At 35.7% G+C, this 16,768-nt stretch overlaps 1 protein-coding gene across 1 annotated transcript; it reads left to right on the forward strand.

Annotated features, from left to right (window-relative positions):
* The first annotated feature begins 15,134 nt into the window (after window positions 1-15,134).
* LOC145076222 (uncharacterized) lies at window positions 15,135-15,827 on the forward strand. Its single transcript, XM_079022176.1, has 2 exons — window positions 15,135-15,512; window positions 15,606-15,827. The coding sequence occupies exons 1-2, from the start codon at window positions 15,135-15,137 to the stop codon at window positions 15,825-15,827; spliced, it is 600 nt and encodes a 199-aa protein (XP_078878302.1).
* The last annotated feature ends 941 nt before the right edge of the window (window positions 15,828-16,768 follow it).

A 16,768-nucleotide genomic window follows, 5' to 3' on the forward strand; every position in this document is an offset into this window, starting at 1 on the left:
AAATCGCCATTATGAAGTAATGGGGATCAGTGTTAAAACCTTAAGCATGACAGAGCGGAGATTCAACATGCCTACGAAGATCAAGGACACCATATAGATACGAGGAGATAACAAATCATTACCACCAAGAGTAGGATAGAGAACAGAGGAAACCACTCGTGAGACATGCAAGGTGGTAGAGTACCTGATGCGTCATACTAACAACTAATAATTAATATAACCTAGTGAGTTGGTGATTACACTACTCACCCTATGTGTTAGGCTTATCGCCTTTTCTGTCGCAACTAATAACAGTAAATCGAATCAAGAAATCCTATTTGAGAGTGATTACTACTAAAAATTCATAAGTTTATTTTATATAGACCTCTGTTATGAATTGTTTACAAAGCTTTTTGAAAGTTGGAACATGATACCCACTGACCTAAGATAACTTAGTTCAGACGACACTCGGTTTATAAATATTGCTAAAGACTTACCCCCATTTCATCATTTAAGAAACTTAAGGTAGAAAGGATGTCTCCCTATAGACATATACAGATCCATGCATTTTAGGATGCTTCTTGCCTGTCATCTTCATAGGTACCGTCCCTCTTAGAAGGGATTGCCTAAAAACAATGTTTGTAGCGGTTGCTATCGATGGGAACAACTAGACCCTCCTAATAGCATTTGGTCTGGCCGTGGAAAATAATCTCTAATTTTGTACCTGGTTCCTTATGAAGTTAAGAGAAGCTCTGAGACAGGGTAGGGAAGTATCGTTCATAACAAATATGGACGATGTCGTTAGTTCTTGTATAAAGCATGTATTCCCTGATTTTTATCATTGGATACTTCTAAAAGTGTGTTAAGGTATATGTACACAAGAGGCGTCTCTAGAAGAACATTACAAACTTTGTTCTGGATGACATCCAACTCTTATATTGTGTTTAATTTTGAAGAAAACTTTCGTCGGCTGACCCATGATGCTCGTGAAATGCTTGCCAACATCGGTCATGTGAAATGGGCAAGTGCCTATTTTCCTAACATCTGTTGGAATCTAGTTAACATTGATGTTCTTGAATGTTGTTGTGTTATCGATAAATCAACGTAATGTACTGATACTAATGATTACCGAGGCAATTCTTGACTATGTTCAACGGACTTTCAATGAATGCAGATTAATGGCAAGTAAAATGCCGGGTGAAATATTAAATTTATTTAAATACTTTTACAAGAACCTCATTTGATCATATTTACTTTTCAGCAAGTTTAACTACCCTACTCACCCCGTATGCGGAAATGTTGCTTCATAAATGGATGCAAAAGTCTGTTCGGTGGAAATCAACAAAGATCCTGCCAGCGATCTTGTCACCGCTCCCGTCCGACATTTATCGAGTTTTTGATTTTAAAAAAACTTGCATTGTTGATCTGAACTGTCATACATGTTCATGTGGGAAATGGCACATTTTAGGTATAGCTTGCGGTCATGCTGTTGCGGCATCACGTCATTCAAACATCCATGAATATGGTTCAGATATATTATCGGGCTGACATGTTTCAAACTTCCTACTAGACATAAACTATGCACCTTCTTCCCCCTTCCAAATGCATGAGAAATACCAGACCCTTTGATTGCAGTTTTATTGCCAATCTAATTACAATTATTTATGTTTGTAATTGATTTGTAGTGTGTAATGAAAAATATTATTATTTCCCTAATATTTGTTACATATTAGAAAGAAAGAAAAAACATAATTTACATGTACCATTGTAATACTAACAAATAACAAAACATTAAAGTTTCTTTGTCGATCGAAATAAGGTACTGATTATCACCAAATTATTGTCTTTTGTTTTGTCAACCCAACAAATAAACATAGACTGTGGTCTCTGAAAATTAAAGATCAAACACATGACGTATATTGTGGAAATTAATATTAATTCAAAGAAAAATAATAAAAGGATAACGACATACCTCTTTAGGACAAGCGTAAAAAAGCCGTCCATGGTTATTTCTAGTAGTTGATGTCCTTATAATCCCTTCAGAGTCACAATCGCAGTATGCCATTTCTTTGGATTATAAGAAATGAATTTTTAGTAGTAAATTTAACAAGGTAATTTGGACGATTGAATTCCTTTATATAATGTCATTTACTAAGGTTATGGTTCCTGACACTATTACAGAAACACATTCCGGAGCAACATTTCAGAATTGGTATTTCAAAACCCCATTTCCAGAACAAAATTATTGTCCTAGATTCCTGACACATGAGTAGTCATTCTGAAAACTAAAAGTCAAATATTCCTGCCATTATGTGTAGTCATTCTGAACAGTAAATGTCATAGATTCCTGACAGTCTTTCGGGCCCTTATTCCGGAATCCCATTCTGGATCCGGAGTCACTTTCTAGCATGGCTATTTCAGAAACTTGCTTTTTGACCTTAAAATGCACCTAGCATGAAACCTCAATGTTGAAATAAAATTGGAATGAGTTAATCTCATGATGGTGTTTGGCATTGTGAATAAGAAGATTGTTATGTTTGTTCATATAATAACCCGTTTCTGAAAGGCCCAAATTTCACACTCTCGGATAAAATGTTTGATGATGTTTTCCAAGCTATGAAGGCTGCTGAAGAAGCAAATGAAAGGGACTCTAAAAAAAGTCGCACAATAAATCAACATGCACACGATCTAGTGGAACAAGTAAAAGAAAAAGAAAAATGGGTTGTAGAAGCGATGAAAGAAGTGAAACAAGCTAAGAAATGGATTAAAAATGCAAATAAGGAGATCAATAAGTTGTGTGCAGAACGGTACCGTCTAACAGATGTTGTTAGAATTGGAGAAGATTTTATTGACAGGGAACAAAATATGTATCCCTTACAGTTTCCTGATTTGTGGAAACCAATCTAAGTATGTAATAGGTTAAATAACGCTTTTTGTAATAATGTAAAAGAAAAAGGATAATTGTCATTTTAGATAATCATACCGTTCATTTTATAAAATTCAGTTTGAAAAGACATTACAATATTCATATTTAAAATTAGATGACATTTGTGGCCGATAACTGGGAAGTTGCATCCGATGCAAACTAACTGTGTCTATATGGTTTTCAAACAATCCCATGTAGGTCTCAGCTAGTTCGAAATCATTATCAGTCAATTCAACTTGATCTTCTATTGTTGGAGTTGTCCTACATGTTCCGTCGATGATGTCCATTGTGTTCACAAATTGCCATATATCTTCAGACATGGTAATAAGGAGCATTTACATCTTATCCAATGCTACTTTTCTCCGGTCCCCAGCCGGTGAAGGTAGTAATGGGATATTTAGTATTACCATTCGTTGTTTAGCACATTAATAATCACGAATCATGTCTAATGCAATCACATCAACAAGACGTCGTTGCTTGTCTTCAAGACGTGCTATAGCATATTCTATAGGCAACTCATTCTGATTGTTCGAGTCACTGGATGTTGGAGACTGAAAATAGAATACACCTAAATTATATTAATATATTAGTTAAAAATCAATGTGCATAAAAGTATTTAATAATAATAATAATAATAACAACAACAACAACAACTTCCTGAAACATATCAATAACAAAAATAAAATCATAATTGCAACTAGTCTATCATAATTGGTTTGTCTGTGATGTGCACAAAAGTACCCACTAATTTTAATATTTATAACCTAACAAACTTAGACTATCTTTGCACTTATAGGCAGTGTACCTAGTCAGATTACAGTATAGCTTAGGTAAGTCGGGTGTTGATCACAGGGAACGGTGGATTAATTTAATATATTTGATTATAGGTTACAGGTTACACGAAAATAATAAATAAAATGGTTTAATAAATTTCAAACTAGCAATTAACAACTCTCGATAAACTAACAAGGAAAGCACATCTCTTCAGGTACTTTGGTTTAGATAAATTACACTTTAAAAACATAGACAATTGCATACACAAATTCATTTATTCATGTTCACCGATTCCTAAAATGATTAGATTCGCGTTCACTATAACTAATCCTTTAGCAAACAAGTCAATTCAAACAGTGATCAGTTGATTAAACTAACATGTTTCCTAGTGTTCAGTTCGTATCAAGCAAGACTTGTAAATATAATTAATCAAATTACTAATTCAATTTAACCTATTGTTGATGGTCATCAAACAAGGCTCACACATTAACTTACTTATTCTCAAGTTAATCCTAGTTTCACATTCGTTATTTCTAGTCTTATAATCTCGATGGTCATCAAAAATCATAAGAGACAAGCAATCGAGCAGATGTTCAAGCAACTCAATTCACTTAACAATTAACAGAAAATAATCATCATTAACACATGAGGATCTTTAAACAAGCTTGGCAAGATAAATTAAACACAAATAAACTATTTAATATAGCAATTAGTCTAATAATCAAAGCTTCATTCAATCATAAACACAAAGTAAAAGGTTTTTACACCCAAATCAGAAACTAAATACAGAAAAGTACCACAATGGAATGCTAAACATGGTCACGTCAGCAAACCATATGATAATCAACATGTATCCGCTCTCCAATCCTTCCGATCTCCGCTCCCGTTAGCTTAACGGCCTTCCGGCCGCCTTCTAGACCCTCAAAACGGCTTAACGGAAGTTAATTGTCGACTAAATTATGTTAGAAGTCGAATCCCCCCTCCTGGTTAGCTAAAAATCGATATTTATAATCTTTGTGGCCGACCTAAGTACGCTGGGCGTACTTAGGATTACGCAGCGCGTACTCAAGATAATCACGCGATCAAGTATATCTGGCACAAGCAGGTACGCGGGGCGTAACCTTAAGGTACGCGGGGCGTACCCGCTACCTCAGCATTCTTTTCTTTCTTTTAGCTTCTAAACCCGGTTTCCACTTCAGTCTTTTCTTTTGTGCTTTATCGACAACAAATAGCTGCAAAACATAATTTAAAGTATTATGAGTACTTTTTAGTTCTAAAATAGAGTAAATAAGGCCAAAATATTAAGATAAAGTGCATAAAAATATATATAAAAATACACATATCAGTCTGCACTTGCTTCGGTGTCATTTTTCGGAGTCGTATCTTCTTCCAATTTATGTTTTAACACACTTTCTGATTCCTTTCTTAATTATATGGGTGTCTTTGTTGGTTTGTTTTATCTTATTTTGAAACTCAGCATCGTCGTTTGTTTGCCAAAAAAAAAATCAATCCAAGAGCTTTTAATACATTACCGTAAAAATAAATTAGAATTATAAAATTATGTTTTGTCGATTTTACCTTTATCGGACTCAATTCCAAAAGCTTCTCTAAATGGAATAGAACTTCGTTGTTCGTAAAACCCACTTTTTTTTAACAACATCCACATTAACTCGTCTTTGGATTAACATGAGTTATTAAAAAATACTAAGAAAAAAATTGTATATTATAAGTATTCATGATCATCATTCCGGAATAGATCATCAGGTTCCGAATAACATTCATCGTATTTCGGACCTACATTACCATTCCGGAACCCCTACAATACTTAATTTCAGACTAAAACAACCGATCAGAAACACATTACAAAGTACTTACAACTTGGTTTGATGAATCCATGCTGAAAATTTGGTCTGAAATATGGGTAGATGGTGCTTAAACGTATATTCCAGATTTTTTTTTGTGTGGGACCTATACACACACACTATTGGGCTAGGGCTAGTTTTCGGGTCCGAAATGACATATTTCGGAACAAAAGGGTTATTTTTTTTAAAAAAAAATTGATTATATTTTAGTAAAAAAAACCCAAAAAATATTAGATGTCATTATAATATAAATGAAATGATATTCCTACATATCATATATTATGTTGAAAGTCATATCATATATTATGTTGAAGTCTTTAATATTTTAATAAACGAATAATTCATCATGCGATAATTAAAAGATATTTTGTAATTTTTTTCACTATTATTTTCCAAGATTATTATATATAATCCGTATGGACCATTTTATTATAACTTTGCTATACATAGGATTTTTAGTATGTTATTATAATTTAAATGAAATGATATTCCTACATATTAAAAGGGGTGAGAATGAACTAAACAAGTAAGATGATGGGGGGATTTGTAAATTCAAATATATTCTTAATTTTTTTTTTTTGGGTTTATTTTATTTTTTTGTCATCTTTTTAATTGTCATCGTACAATGAGTGGGATGGAAAACGGGCAATAAGTTGTGTCGCTAAGCCTTTTTGAATGGTAAAACAAATTCTTTTAAAGACTACATCCGAAAATATAGGGGATATAACATTACTATGTATGATTCGTTGTACTCTTTTAAGAAGCTCTACCGCATCCGGTGCGAGGAAACCAAACATATCAAATGCAAATGGTATGAACACGTGTTGATTTTCCATGCACGATCTCTCATGTTTTGTGACTTTGCCTGTGGCTGCTTTTAAAGCAGCATGTCCCGCTGTGAAACCCCCAGCCCTCAAGCCCACGAGAGAGGATTTATTTTGGTAGTTTTGATTCCTTCGGTGATTATAAGAGACAAATTACTTTGAAATAATATCTATATCAAAGAGTAAATATACATAGTTTCATTCTCTTTTTTAGATGACATATTCTTGTATATTATGATATGAACGAATTGATATCCTTACATATTTAAACTTTTGTTTCTAGACTACGTACTAGGCTCTCTAGATGGCAAAGCAGGAAGAGAATAGCGGGCTTCTTTTAATCTTGGGATAATGACTTAGGAGGGTAATAACGTTTCCTGTTTGTCCATTTTAAGTCCCTAACGTATTTTTTGTGCGTATTACACCATTAAGGTTATTATAACCGTTTACAAATAGTCCTTTTAACAGGAAGAAGCCGGTAAAATGATTATTTATAAACGGTTATAACAACCTTAATGGTGTAATATACACAAAAAATACGTTGGGGACCTAATATGGACAAACTAGAAACGTTATTACCCTCCTAAGTCATTATCCCATGAAACTATAAACCCCTATAGTAAATTTTTACTTTTTAAATAAGAAACTTGTAGGTCTTGAGGTTACTAGTTTGGATGTTTTAACCTCGGCCTTCTTTATAAATGGAAGTGGCGGTTTCTTAATGACAAGGGAGCTCTTCGGGTTAAAATTGTCAAATTTTGTCATGGGGAAGGTGGTGGTTTTTCGGAAGATTCGAGAATAGAAATTGGAGGGGGTGTTTGGCAAAAGATTGTAGGATCCATTAATCACCTCCATGAGAATGGTTGTATTCATTCTAATTACATGTTTAGAGTGGTGGGGGGTGAGACTCAAACGAGGTTCTAGAATGATGTTTGGTGCTTGGATATTCCTCTTAAGGAGCGGTTCGGGAGGCTCTTTGCTTTGGCCTTTAATCAAAATGCTCGAGTAAGTGAATAATGGGATCCGGAGGGATGTAATGGGATCCGACAGAGGTCCGGAAACAAAGCGGGGCAGTGGGAAAAGCTTTTGCTAAACATGAAAATGATGAAGCTGCTGGGAAATGGAAAGAGGTTCTAAAAGAAGCGGCAGATCTGGCTGGATGGGAGTTGAAGAACACTGCAAATGGGTAATCCTTCCTTCATCGATCATCATATCTTTGTATAATTAATCTTTAATTTTGATCACAAGATCCAATTTTGGTCGATATAGTTTGGACCCGGTTGTTATACCTGACCCAATTTTGACCTGCCGGGACCCCTTTTTTCTTATCAATTTTAACCAAACTTACGACTTACGAATAATTCCTAATAATGTCCATTGCAACTCAGTTTACAATTTCAATATTCTAATAATTTCACAAAAGAGGTCTCTGTTTTTTTTTTCCATAATTCAACACTAAGGAAAAAAGAAGTTATTTGAGCTTATCTATTAGTTTAATTTCCAGTCTGCACGGTTATCACTATTCTATTATCATATCTCTGCAATATTCCTTGATTTTGTTTGTTAGTCATCCAAGACATCTCATGTTGTATGGTTATGTTATTATTTCATGTATATTTTATTATAGTTCACGTGGGATTTTGAGCAAACTAACTGAATCTTCTTTAATATATAGGCATGAAGCCAAACTTGTCCAAAAATTTATTGAAGAAATTTCACTACAGTTACGTTCCATTGATTTCAATGCTGATGAAAAACTAATAGGCATGGAGACCAGGGTAAAGGATGCTGTATCATCTTTAGAAATTGGTACTGATGATGTTCGTGTAATCGGTATCAAGGGGATGGGAGGTGCTGGGAAGACAACTTTGGCCAGAGCGGTTTTTGATCAAATATCCTTTCGGTTTGAAGCTAAAAGCTTTGTTGAGAATGTTAGGGAAAATTCAAATACTTCTTTGTCTGGTTTGAAATCGTTGCAAAATCAAGTCCTTAAAGATGTCTTATTTGATCAAGGCATCAATGTGAGTAGTGTGCATGATGGGAAAATCATGATGAAGAAGAAGATGTGTAATAGAAAGGTTCTTGTTGTTCTAGATGATGTGGACCATATAGACCAGCTTGAGGCATTAGCTGGTGATCTTAATTGGTTAAAACCGGGAAGTAGAATTATCATTACAACAAGAGATGAGCAGGTGCTCGTGGCACACCGGGTGAAGTTGATTCTTGATGTCAATCTGTTATCAGAGGAGGAGGCGATTGGGCTCTTCAGTAGGTATGCATTTGGGGGAGAGATTCCAATTCAAGGGTATGAAAAGCTATCAGGAGAAGTTATATGCTATGCTTCTGGTCTTCCCTTAACGATAAAAGTTGTGGGTTCATTTCTTTGTGGTAAAAATAAGAGTGAATGGATAGATGCACTAGAAAGATGAAGGAACTTAGATTTCTTCACATATCTCAGAATACAATATATAATTTTGCAGAAGAAAAGAAATATGATAATGTCAGCCAATACTTTCCAAATGCTTTACAATATCTGCATTGGTACCAGTACCCTTTCTGGTGTTTACCCAACACATTTCAAGCTAATAATCTTGTTACGCTTAAGATGGAAAGTAGTAATATCAAACAACTTTGGGAAGGGGCAGAAAGAAAGGTAGATTATTTATAGTTGATTGATTGTTTTACATGATGCTATACATCCATTGCTTTGTAATTAAAGCAATATTGATCTTGTTCATTTGTTTATGTTAGGTTCTTAACAAGCTCAAGATTCTTGACCTCAGTTATTCAAAGTTGACGACCCTTGATCTTGGGTCTAGTCCAAATCTCGAGGCCTTGTCTCTAAGAAGATGTCGTGACTTGGTACAACTTCACATGCTCAATGGATGTCCAAAGCTCAAGTCCATCGACCTCAGTCATTCAAAGTTGAAGACCATTGACCTTCATTCATGTGTGAATCTCGAGCTTTTACATCTTAAAGGCTGCGACGCTTTGGTAGAACTTCACATGCCTGGTAAATGTCTGAATCTCAGATCCTTGACACTCACTAATTCACAGTTGAGGACCCTACACATTGGGCGGACTCCAAATCTGAAGGATTTAGATCTTAACAACTATAATGATTTGGAAGACCTTCATATGGCCGATAAATGCCCAAAGCTCACATCCCTCAACATTAGTTATTCAAAGCTGAAAACCCTTGACCTTGGGTTGACTCCAAATCTAAAGAAGTTAGATCTAAAAGAATGTAAGAATCTGGTACAGCTTCATGTTCCCTTTGGATGTCTAGAAAATCTTGTCTACTTGAACTTAAGTGGCTCTTTGGGGTTTACATCTTTTATGTTTGACGAAAGGAATGCTACTTCTAGTAGAAGGTATGAATCAATCGAGGATGGTCCTTTAGCTGAGTTACATCTGATTGCGGAATCCATAGAGAGATGCCCACTTCACCCCGACAAGACTTTGCGAAAGTTTCAGTTTGAATGTTTTTACAAAGATGATCCCTCAGTGACTGGGAATCTTGAGAAGCTTATTTCTGAAGGTCTGTGTGCTTGCACAAACCTTGAGACACTTTCAGAAAGCATTTGTGGGTTACAGCGTTTAAGAAAGCTTAAACTCGAAGCCTATCCGGAGGCTCCCAAGGACCTTGACCAGTTAGAATGTCTAGAAGAGCTATGTTTTTATATGACAAATATGAAACATCTCCCGGATAGCATTTGTATGTTGAAACATTTGGTATATCTTGAGCTTAGTGATTGTTCCTTTCTTGAAAAGTTGCTCGAGGACCTTGGCCAACTACAATGTTTAGAGACGCTATATTTGTTGTATGCAAAGATTGAACGTCTTCCAGATAGCATCTGTATGTTGAAACGTCTGAAAACACTCACTCTTCTTTGTTGTTCTTCACTTAAGACATTACCAAAGGATCTTGGCAAATTAGAACGTTTAGTAAAGCTAGTTTTGTCATCCTCAAAGATCAAACATCTTCCGGATACCATTTGTATGTTGAACTATCTGAAATGTCTCGGACTTGATGATTGTAAATTACTTGAGAAATTACCGGAGGACCTTGACCGATTAGAACGTTTAGAGTGGCTAGACCTAAGGGAGTGTAAGATTTTACAAGATATCCCAATCGGCATCTGTAAAATGAAATGTTTAAAATCATTAGATGTAGCAGGTACAAGCATAAGTCGCCTTCCGCATGACATTTGTTTGTTGAAAGGCGTGTGTATTTCAGGATCGAGAGACCTTCTTCAGTCTTTTGGTTTCACATCCGAGATACAAACCATACGCAACAAAGATACCTGCTTCGTCTATGTGTGAATACCACGAGGAAAGAGTCTATTAGTATTAGTGTCCCACATCATGATCCTCTATGTCTCTATTTATGTTGGAGTCTACCCAATCTTTCTAAGGGCCCTTTGGGAGCAAAAACATGACTACATAAATATCAATGTTTGTGGGGGCAGTGTTAGTGTTCCACATGGTTCGATATGTCTCTCTATATGTTGGAGTTATCATCTCTCCATGAGGATTTTTTTAGGGTATATGATTTTGAGATGCTCCCATGGCCTAGGAAAATCCGATTCACAATGAACTATTCTAATAGGTACTTTCTTTGTTTTCTATTGATGATTTGCATTTTGAATCAATGACTATAACTAATTCTCTTAGCAAAATTCAGTAATTGTATTTAAAAAAAATACTAGTACTATTATGCATAAAAGAAGAATCCATGTTATAGATTTAATTAAGCATGGTTTTTATAGAGTATCTTATTCATCGTTTGTGTTGAATTTAGAGTCTTATATTTGAGTTAAAACCATCAATGTCTTGGCAGATCCAAATACAATGTCAGAATTGATCAAGAATTTTAAAAAAAAATCTTACAAGCAGATGTGGATTTCATGCAAATTGTAATTCACAAGTAAAACTTGTATTCCCTTCTTTTTCCCATTTTTGCATCAGTATTGTATTTGTGTTGCTATCGATCCTAACATTTAAATCATTTCTTGCAATTTGGAATTTGATGTCCAGGAAGCAATTGGAACACATGCGAGGACTTTGTGAAGCTTTTGGGTAGAGAAGGAAACATCACTAGCTTTTGAGTGGGAATTTAATAAGTCAAATTACAATGGGATAGGTTGAAGGATTCAAGTCATTGCGACTTCACTAATTCATGGTTTTTAGTGAACAGAGTTGACTTCTTTAGAAAGTCTTTGTAACGACCCGTTCCCGGTATGTTAGTTCATTGGTAATTGTTGTAAGTTTTGCAAGAGGGACTCGGCGAGTTCATAGCCTGACTCGCCGAGTAGGGTCGCGACTGTGAGCACGCGTGAGCCGGGGACTCGGCGAGTCCATCCGTCTGGGTGAAACCCTAAATCCCCGGGTTGCCCACTATTTAAACCACCTTATAACCCCATTCTCGCCTCCCTCACCCTGAGAACACAGTGAGAAAACCCTAATCCTCCCTTGAGGGCTTATAAGTATTTTTGGTGCCATTTTGTGAAGGTGTGAAGAAGGAGAAGAAGAAAGAAGCAAGGAAAAGAGTTGTAGTGCAAAGATCCAAGGGCAAATCTGAGTTATTTGAGGTATTTTCGGAGTTCCCTCTTGTTATATGCTTTAAACTTCCATTAGGGCTCTCCTAAGAGCTAGTTGATGCTTGTTCCAAGCCTTATGTTTGCATGAATGTCTTAATAAGTCGAGATATCTTTAGATCTGAATGATGGGGTGTTGTAGAGCCCATATCTACTGTCTTTTTGGAGTTACTTTGCATATCAATCATAGATCTACCCATTTTATGCATCTTTTAGCCTTATTTCCCTTATTCATGAGGTTGTGCACGTAAAGTTGGAAACTTTACGTGGTAAATCAGCTTATTGGACTCAGATCTATCAATTGTATGTGTTGGATTCAAACAAAATCGAGTAAAAATCAGTTGCATGGCGGCAACTCGGCGAGTCGGGAAGAACGACTCGGCGAGTTGGGTCGCGAGTTTCCGAGTCCTTCATTTTGATCAGTGTCGAGTGAATCCAGTGAGTTAGAGAGTGGACTCAGCGAGTTGAGGGTAGACTCAGTGATGGGGGGACTCGGCGAGTTGTTCATACAACTCGGCGAGTCCAGGGCAATCTTCTTAGGATCATGAACAACTCGTCGAGTTTGTTCATACGGCTCGGCGAGTCGGATGAAGATTGTCTGAGTTCTTGGATCAAGAGGGTACTCGTCGAGTCGATGCCACACTCGACGAGTAGCAGCGTGTAGAACTGAGAAGTGAGAGTAGGACTCGGCGAGTCAGCCCAAAGAGAGTTGACTTTGACCAAGGGTAAAAGAGTCATTTTACCCCAAGTGCAGTGTTTAGTATTTGATTGAGTGTGCTTATGGACTTGTAGCCGAGGAGATTCAAGAGCAGCAGCCGTTAGCTTTCCGAGCCACACACTCAGCAGCCAGCTTACGAGGTGAGTTTCCTTCAAGTAGGGACGGGTCTAAGGCCACAATGCCGGCCCGTCCAATTAGCAGTAGTTTCCGGACTTCGGTCTGATGTAGCAGCTAGTATGTTTGATGCCTTCGTGGCTCAGGCAGGATTTATGTGCTATGTTTTATGTGTTACGTGTTATGTGTTCCGGGCTACGGCTCGATGCAGTATGCAGTATATGTGTTCATGCTAGTTGATATGCTATGATATGTTCAGTCAGTTAGTTCCGGACTCCGGTCCGATGCAGGGGACAAGGTCCCAGTTAGTTCCGGACTTCGGTCCGATGCAGTTAGTTCCGGACTTCGGTCCGATGCAGGGGACAAGGTCCCAGTTAGTTCCGGACTTCGGTCCAATGCAGTTAGTTCCGGACTTTGGTCCGATGCAGGGGACAAGGTCCCAGTCAGTTCCGGACTTCGGTCCGATGCAGTTTCCGGGCTTCGCCCCGATGCAGTGGGCAAGGCCCAATATGTGTTAAATGTTATTGTATGGTATGTGGTATTTTGGGGGAGCTCACTAAGCTTCGTGCTTACAGTTTCAGTTCTGGTTTCAGGTACTTCCGCAAGCAAAGGGAAGAGCTCGGGGTGACAACATCGCACACACCACAGCTTAGCTTTTATCCTGGGGATGGTTTTAGTTGTTTTGGATTTGATGTAGTATGATACAGTTTTCCGCACAGTATTTTATTATGATTGGGATACATCGCGTATGTTTTTATGTTATGATACTCATATTATGGTTTTGATTATATTGAAAAATGAAAATTTTTGGGTCGTATTTTTGGGTCGTTTCAGTCTTGATGAAAATGGTGGGAACTTTGATATGAATTTTTAAAAGGTCATGTGAATAATATGTTATGGAACAGTTTTTGAGTAATTTAAAACCATAAACAAGTTTTTATTGACACAAAATTGTTGGAAATTAGTATGGATTCATTAAACGAAAAGTGTTTGACTTTTGAGTCAGACTATTACTTTCATCATTTACTGATTTTTTTCATGAAATAATATATGTGAGTGTCTACTGGTGTTATACTAAGCTATTAAATATGCTCAAATAATAACATTATTTGAAAATTACATATTTAAGAAAAATGTCTAAAGCTGGAACATGGATTGAAATAGCCATCGATCAATCAGCTTCTAGCTGAAGCCATGTAATATACTTCAAATACCAGCAAAAAACAAGTTCAAACATAATTAAGCTTATTATAAAACTAGTTGTGAGACCCGTATGCTATACGGGTTGATTAAAATAAAATTTTAAATAAGAATTATTAAATGGAAAAATTATTTGAATTTGAAATCTAAAATAAGTAAAAATTATGAATAAAAACATGCAAAAAATAAATTAATTAAAATTATGTGTTTAGTTGTTACACCCGTGTACTAAACAAATAAACATGTTAATTATAATAAAATATTAAATAGAAAGGTTTAAATTATAAATTTATTTGAAACTGAAATTGAAATTTAAAATTAATTAATAGTTATTATGGTACTTTAATTAATGGAAACTAAATTAATGATATATTGGAAATGAAAAGTGAACTACATGACAAGTAGAAATAAATATATCTCAAAATTATAACAAAATTAAATGTGACCAATTGAATAAGAGGATAACATATGGCAAAATCATTTTTATTTATTAGGGTAGATATCATCAATATACAAATTACAAGTGTTGTATGTCAAGTATGGCTCAAACAAGTGATTATAAATATGTTAAAAGGATTACCTTAATTGACTGTGCACTAATTATAAAGGAAAGGTAGAGGAATTAAAAATTTAGAACACACTCATTTTGAGAAGATGGCTTCCGGTGTGACATCAACAAATGTGCATCGATCATTAAATAGATAAATACCAGCATATTCCATACTGATAAAGAGCACTTATTGATAAAGAACACTTGATATGTGTATTATTCTATTATTATTTTTTTACTTGGGAAAATGACTTAAAAAGGTAATGAAGTTTAAAAAATGTACAAAAAATACCATTGTTTTATTTTTAATACTCAAAATACCATTAAAGTATATTTTTTATACACAAAATACCAATGAAGTACACATGTGTTCAAATAAAACCTTGTGGGTAACCTACAATAGCCGGTAAAATGGTATCTTGTGTACAAAAAAAAACAATGGTCTTTTTTTGTATATTTTTGAAACTTCGTTACCTTTTTAAGTCATTTTCCATTCTTTGAATGTAATGGAAATTTAGCTACTTTTTATAAAGAACCCTCCACTTCACTTCGGCCACTATTGTTCTTCATCGCCACCCTCCACCGCTATGGCAAAACCCTTTTTCTTATTCTTCCTCCTAATCATCTGCCTACTTTCATCAACACCGGAATCTCGCTGGCCACCTCCATTTCTCGGCAAATCCCCACGGCTTCTCAAAACCCAAAACATTCTTGTTCAGCCGAAGTACACTTACGAGACACGATACTTTGATCAGACTCTTGATCATTTCAGCTTCAATGGTCTTCCCAAGTTCCAACAACATTATCTCATCAACTCCGATCACTGGGTGGGCGCAGGCCCTAATCGTTTGGGTCCAATCTTCCTTTATTGCGGCAACGAAGGCGACATCGAATGGTTCGCTGCCAACACCGACTTCGTTTGGGAACTCGCCCCTCGTTTTGGTGCCATGGTCATCTTCCCCGAAGTAAAAGCCCTAATCACTCTACTCTACATTAGTTTCTTCACTTGCAGACCTTTAATAATACAATTTTATCAAAAGCTGCGTGATTTGATCTAGCATCGATATTATGGTGAATCGATGCCATATGGAAGCCAGAAAGAGGCATACAAGAACGCTTCTACTTTAGCCTATCTAACAGCCGAACAAGCACTTGCTGATTACGCTCTTCTCATCACCGATTTGAAGAGAAATTTGTCAGCCGAAGCGTCACCTGTAATCTTGTTCGGCGGATCATACGGTGGAAGTAAGATCTTTTCCAACAATTTCAACAAAAATTAAACAATCTCATCAAACAAGCACTAGCTGATTACACTCTTCTCATCCCATTTACCTGAAGTACCTGGTTACCACAATGTTTTAGTTGAACACATGTGTATTTTGTTGGTATTCTGTGTACAAATAATAACATTAATGATATTTTTTGTACTAAAAAAACAACAATGGTATTTTTTGAACATTTGGAAACCGGATAACCTTTTTTGTACACTTTTTAAACTTGGTTACCTTTTTAAGTCATTTTCCCTTTTTACTTATAGAAAAGTAAATCATAGGGTAGGTATCTTTCTTTTCTTTTTAATGTAAAAAAATTATTGTTTTTCCTGTCTTTACCAAAGGACATTTTCAAATTAATATATATATATATATATATATATATATATATATATATATATATATATATATATATATATATATATAAAGAGAGAGGTGGGTTTAATTAAGAAAATAAAAAATGTTAAGAACGAGGGAATCATTCTCAATCACTCATTTAATCTAAGCATAAAAAGACACGGTGGCAAACTTGAAAATATGTTAATAACCTTCAATCTCAAATACGTAACTATAGAGAATTCGATAACAGTTCGTTCATCATCAAAATTTCTCCTCCAACCTTCAACGATCATCCAGATTTCTTCAACTAAACCGTCATCAATGTCATCCAGTGTTAATCAATCATCGATATTTGTGGCCGGGATGTTTGCCGTTCAAGACAGATTCGCAACCCAAATTCATCAATTTCATCGATTTCTTTGTTGAATACTCCGAATGTTCGTAGCTTGCAAGCATTTGTTAAAGTTCATAACGGATTTGGAATTGGAATTTCCCAGATTCGCAAACGAAATCAGTTGGAATCGGAATTTCTTCGCTATTCATGAAATTGGAATCAGAGTTTTGGACTCGCAGTCACAGTCGACATTGAAGGACTCAGAATCGGTACTCAC

This window comes from Lactuca serriola, chromosome 9 (assembly GCF_051521515.1).
Source record: "Lactuca serriola cultivar US96UC23 chromosome 9, Lser_US96UC23_V15, whole genome shotgun sequence".
Lineage (NCBI taxonomy): Eukaryota > Viridiplantae > Streptophyta > Magnoliopsida > Asterales > Asteraceae > Lactuca > Lactuca serriola.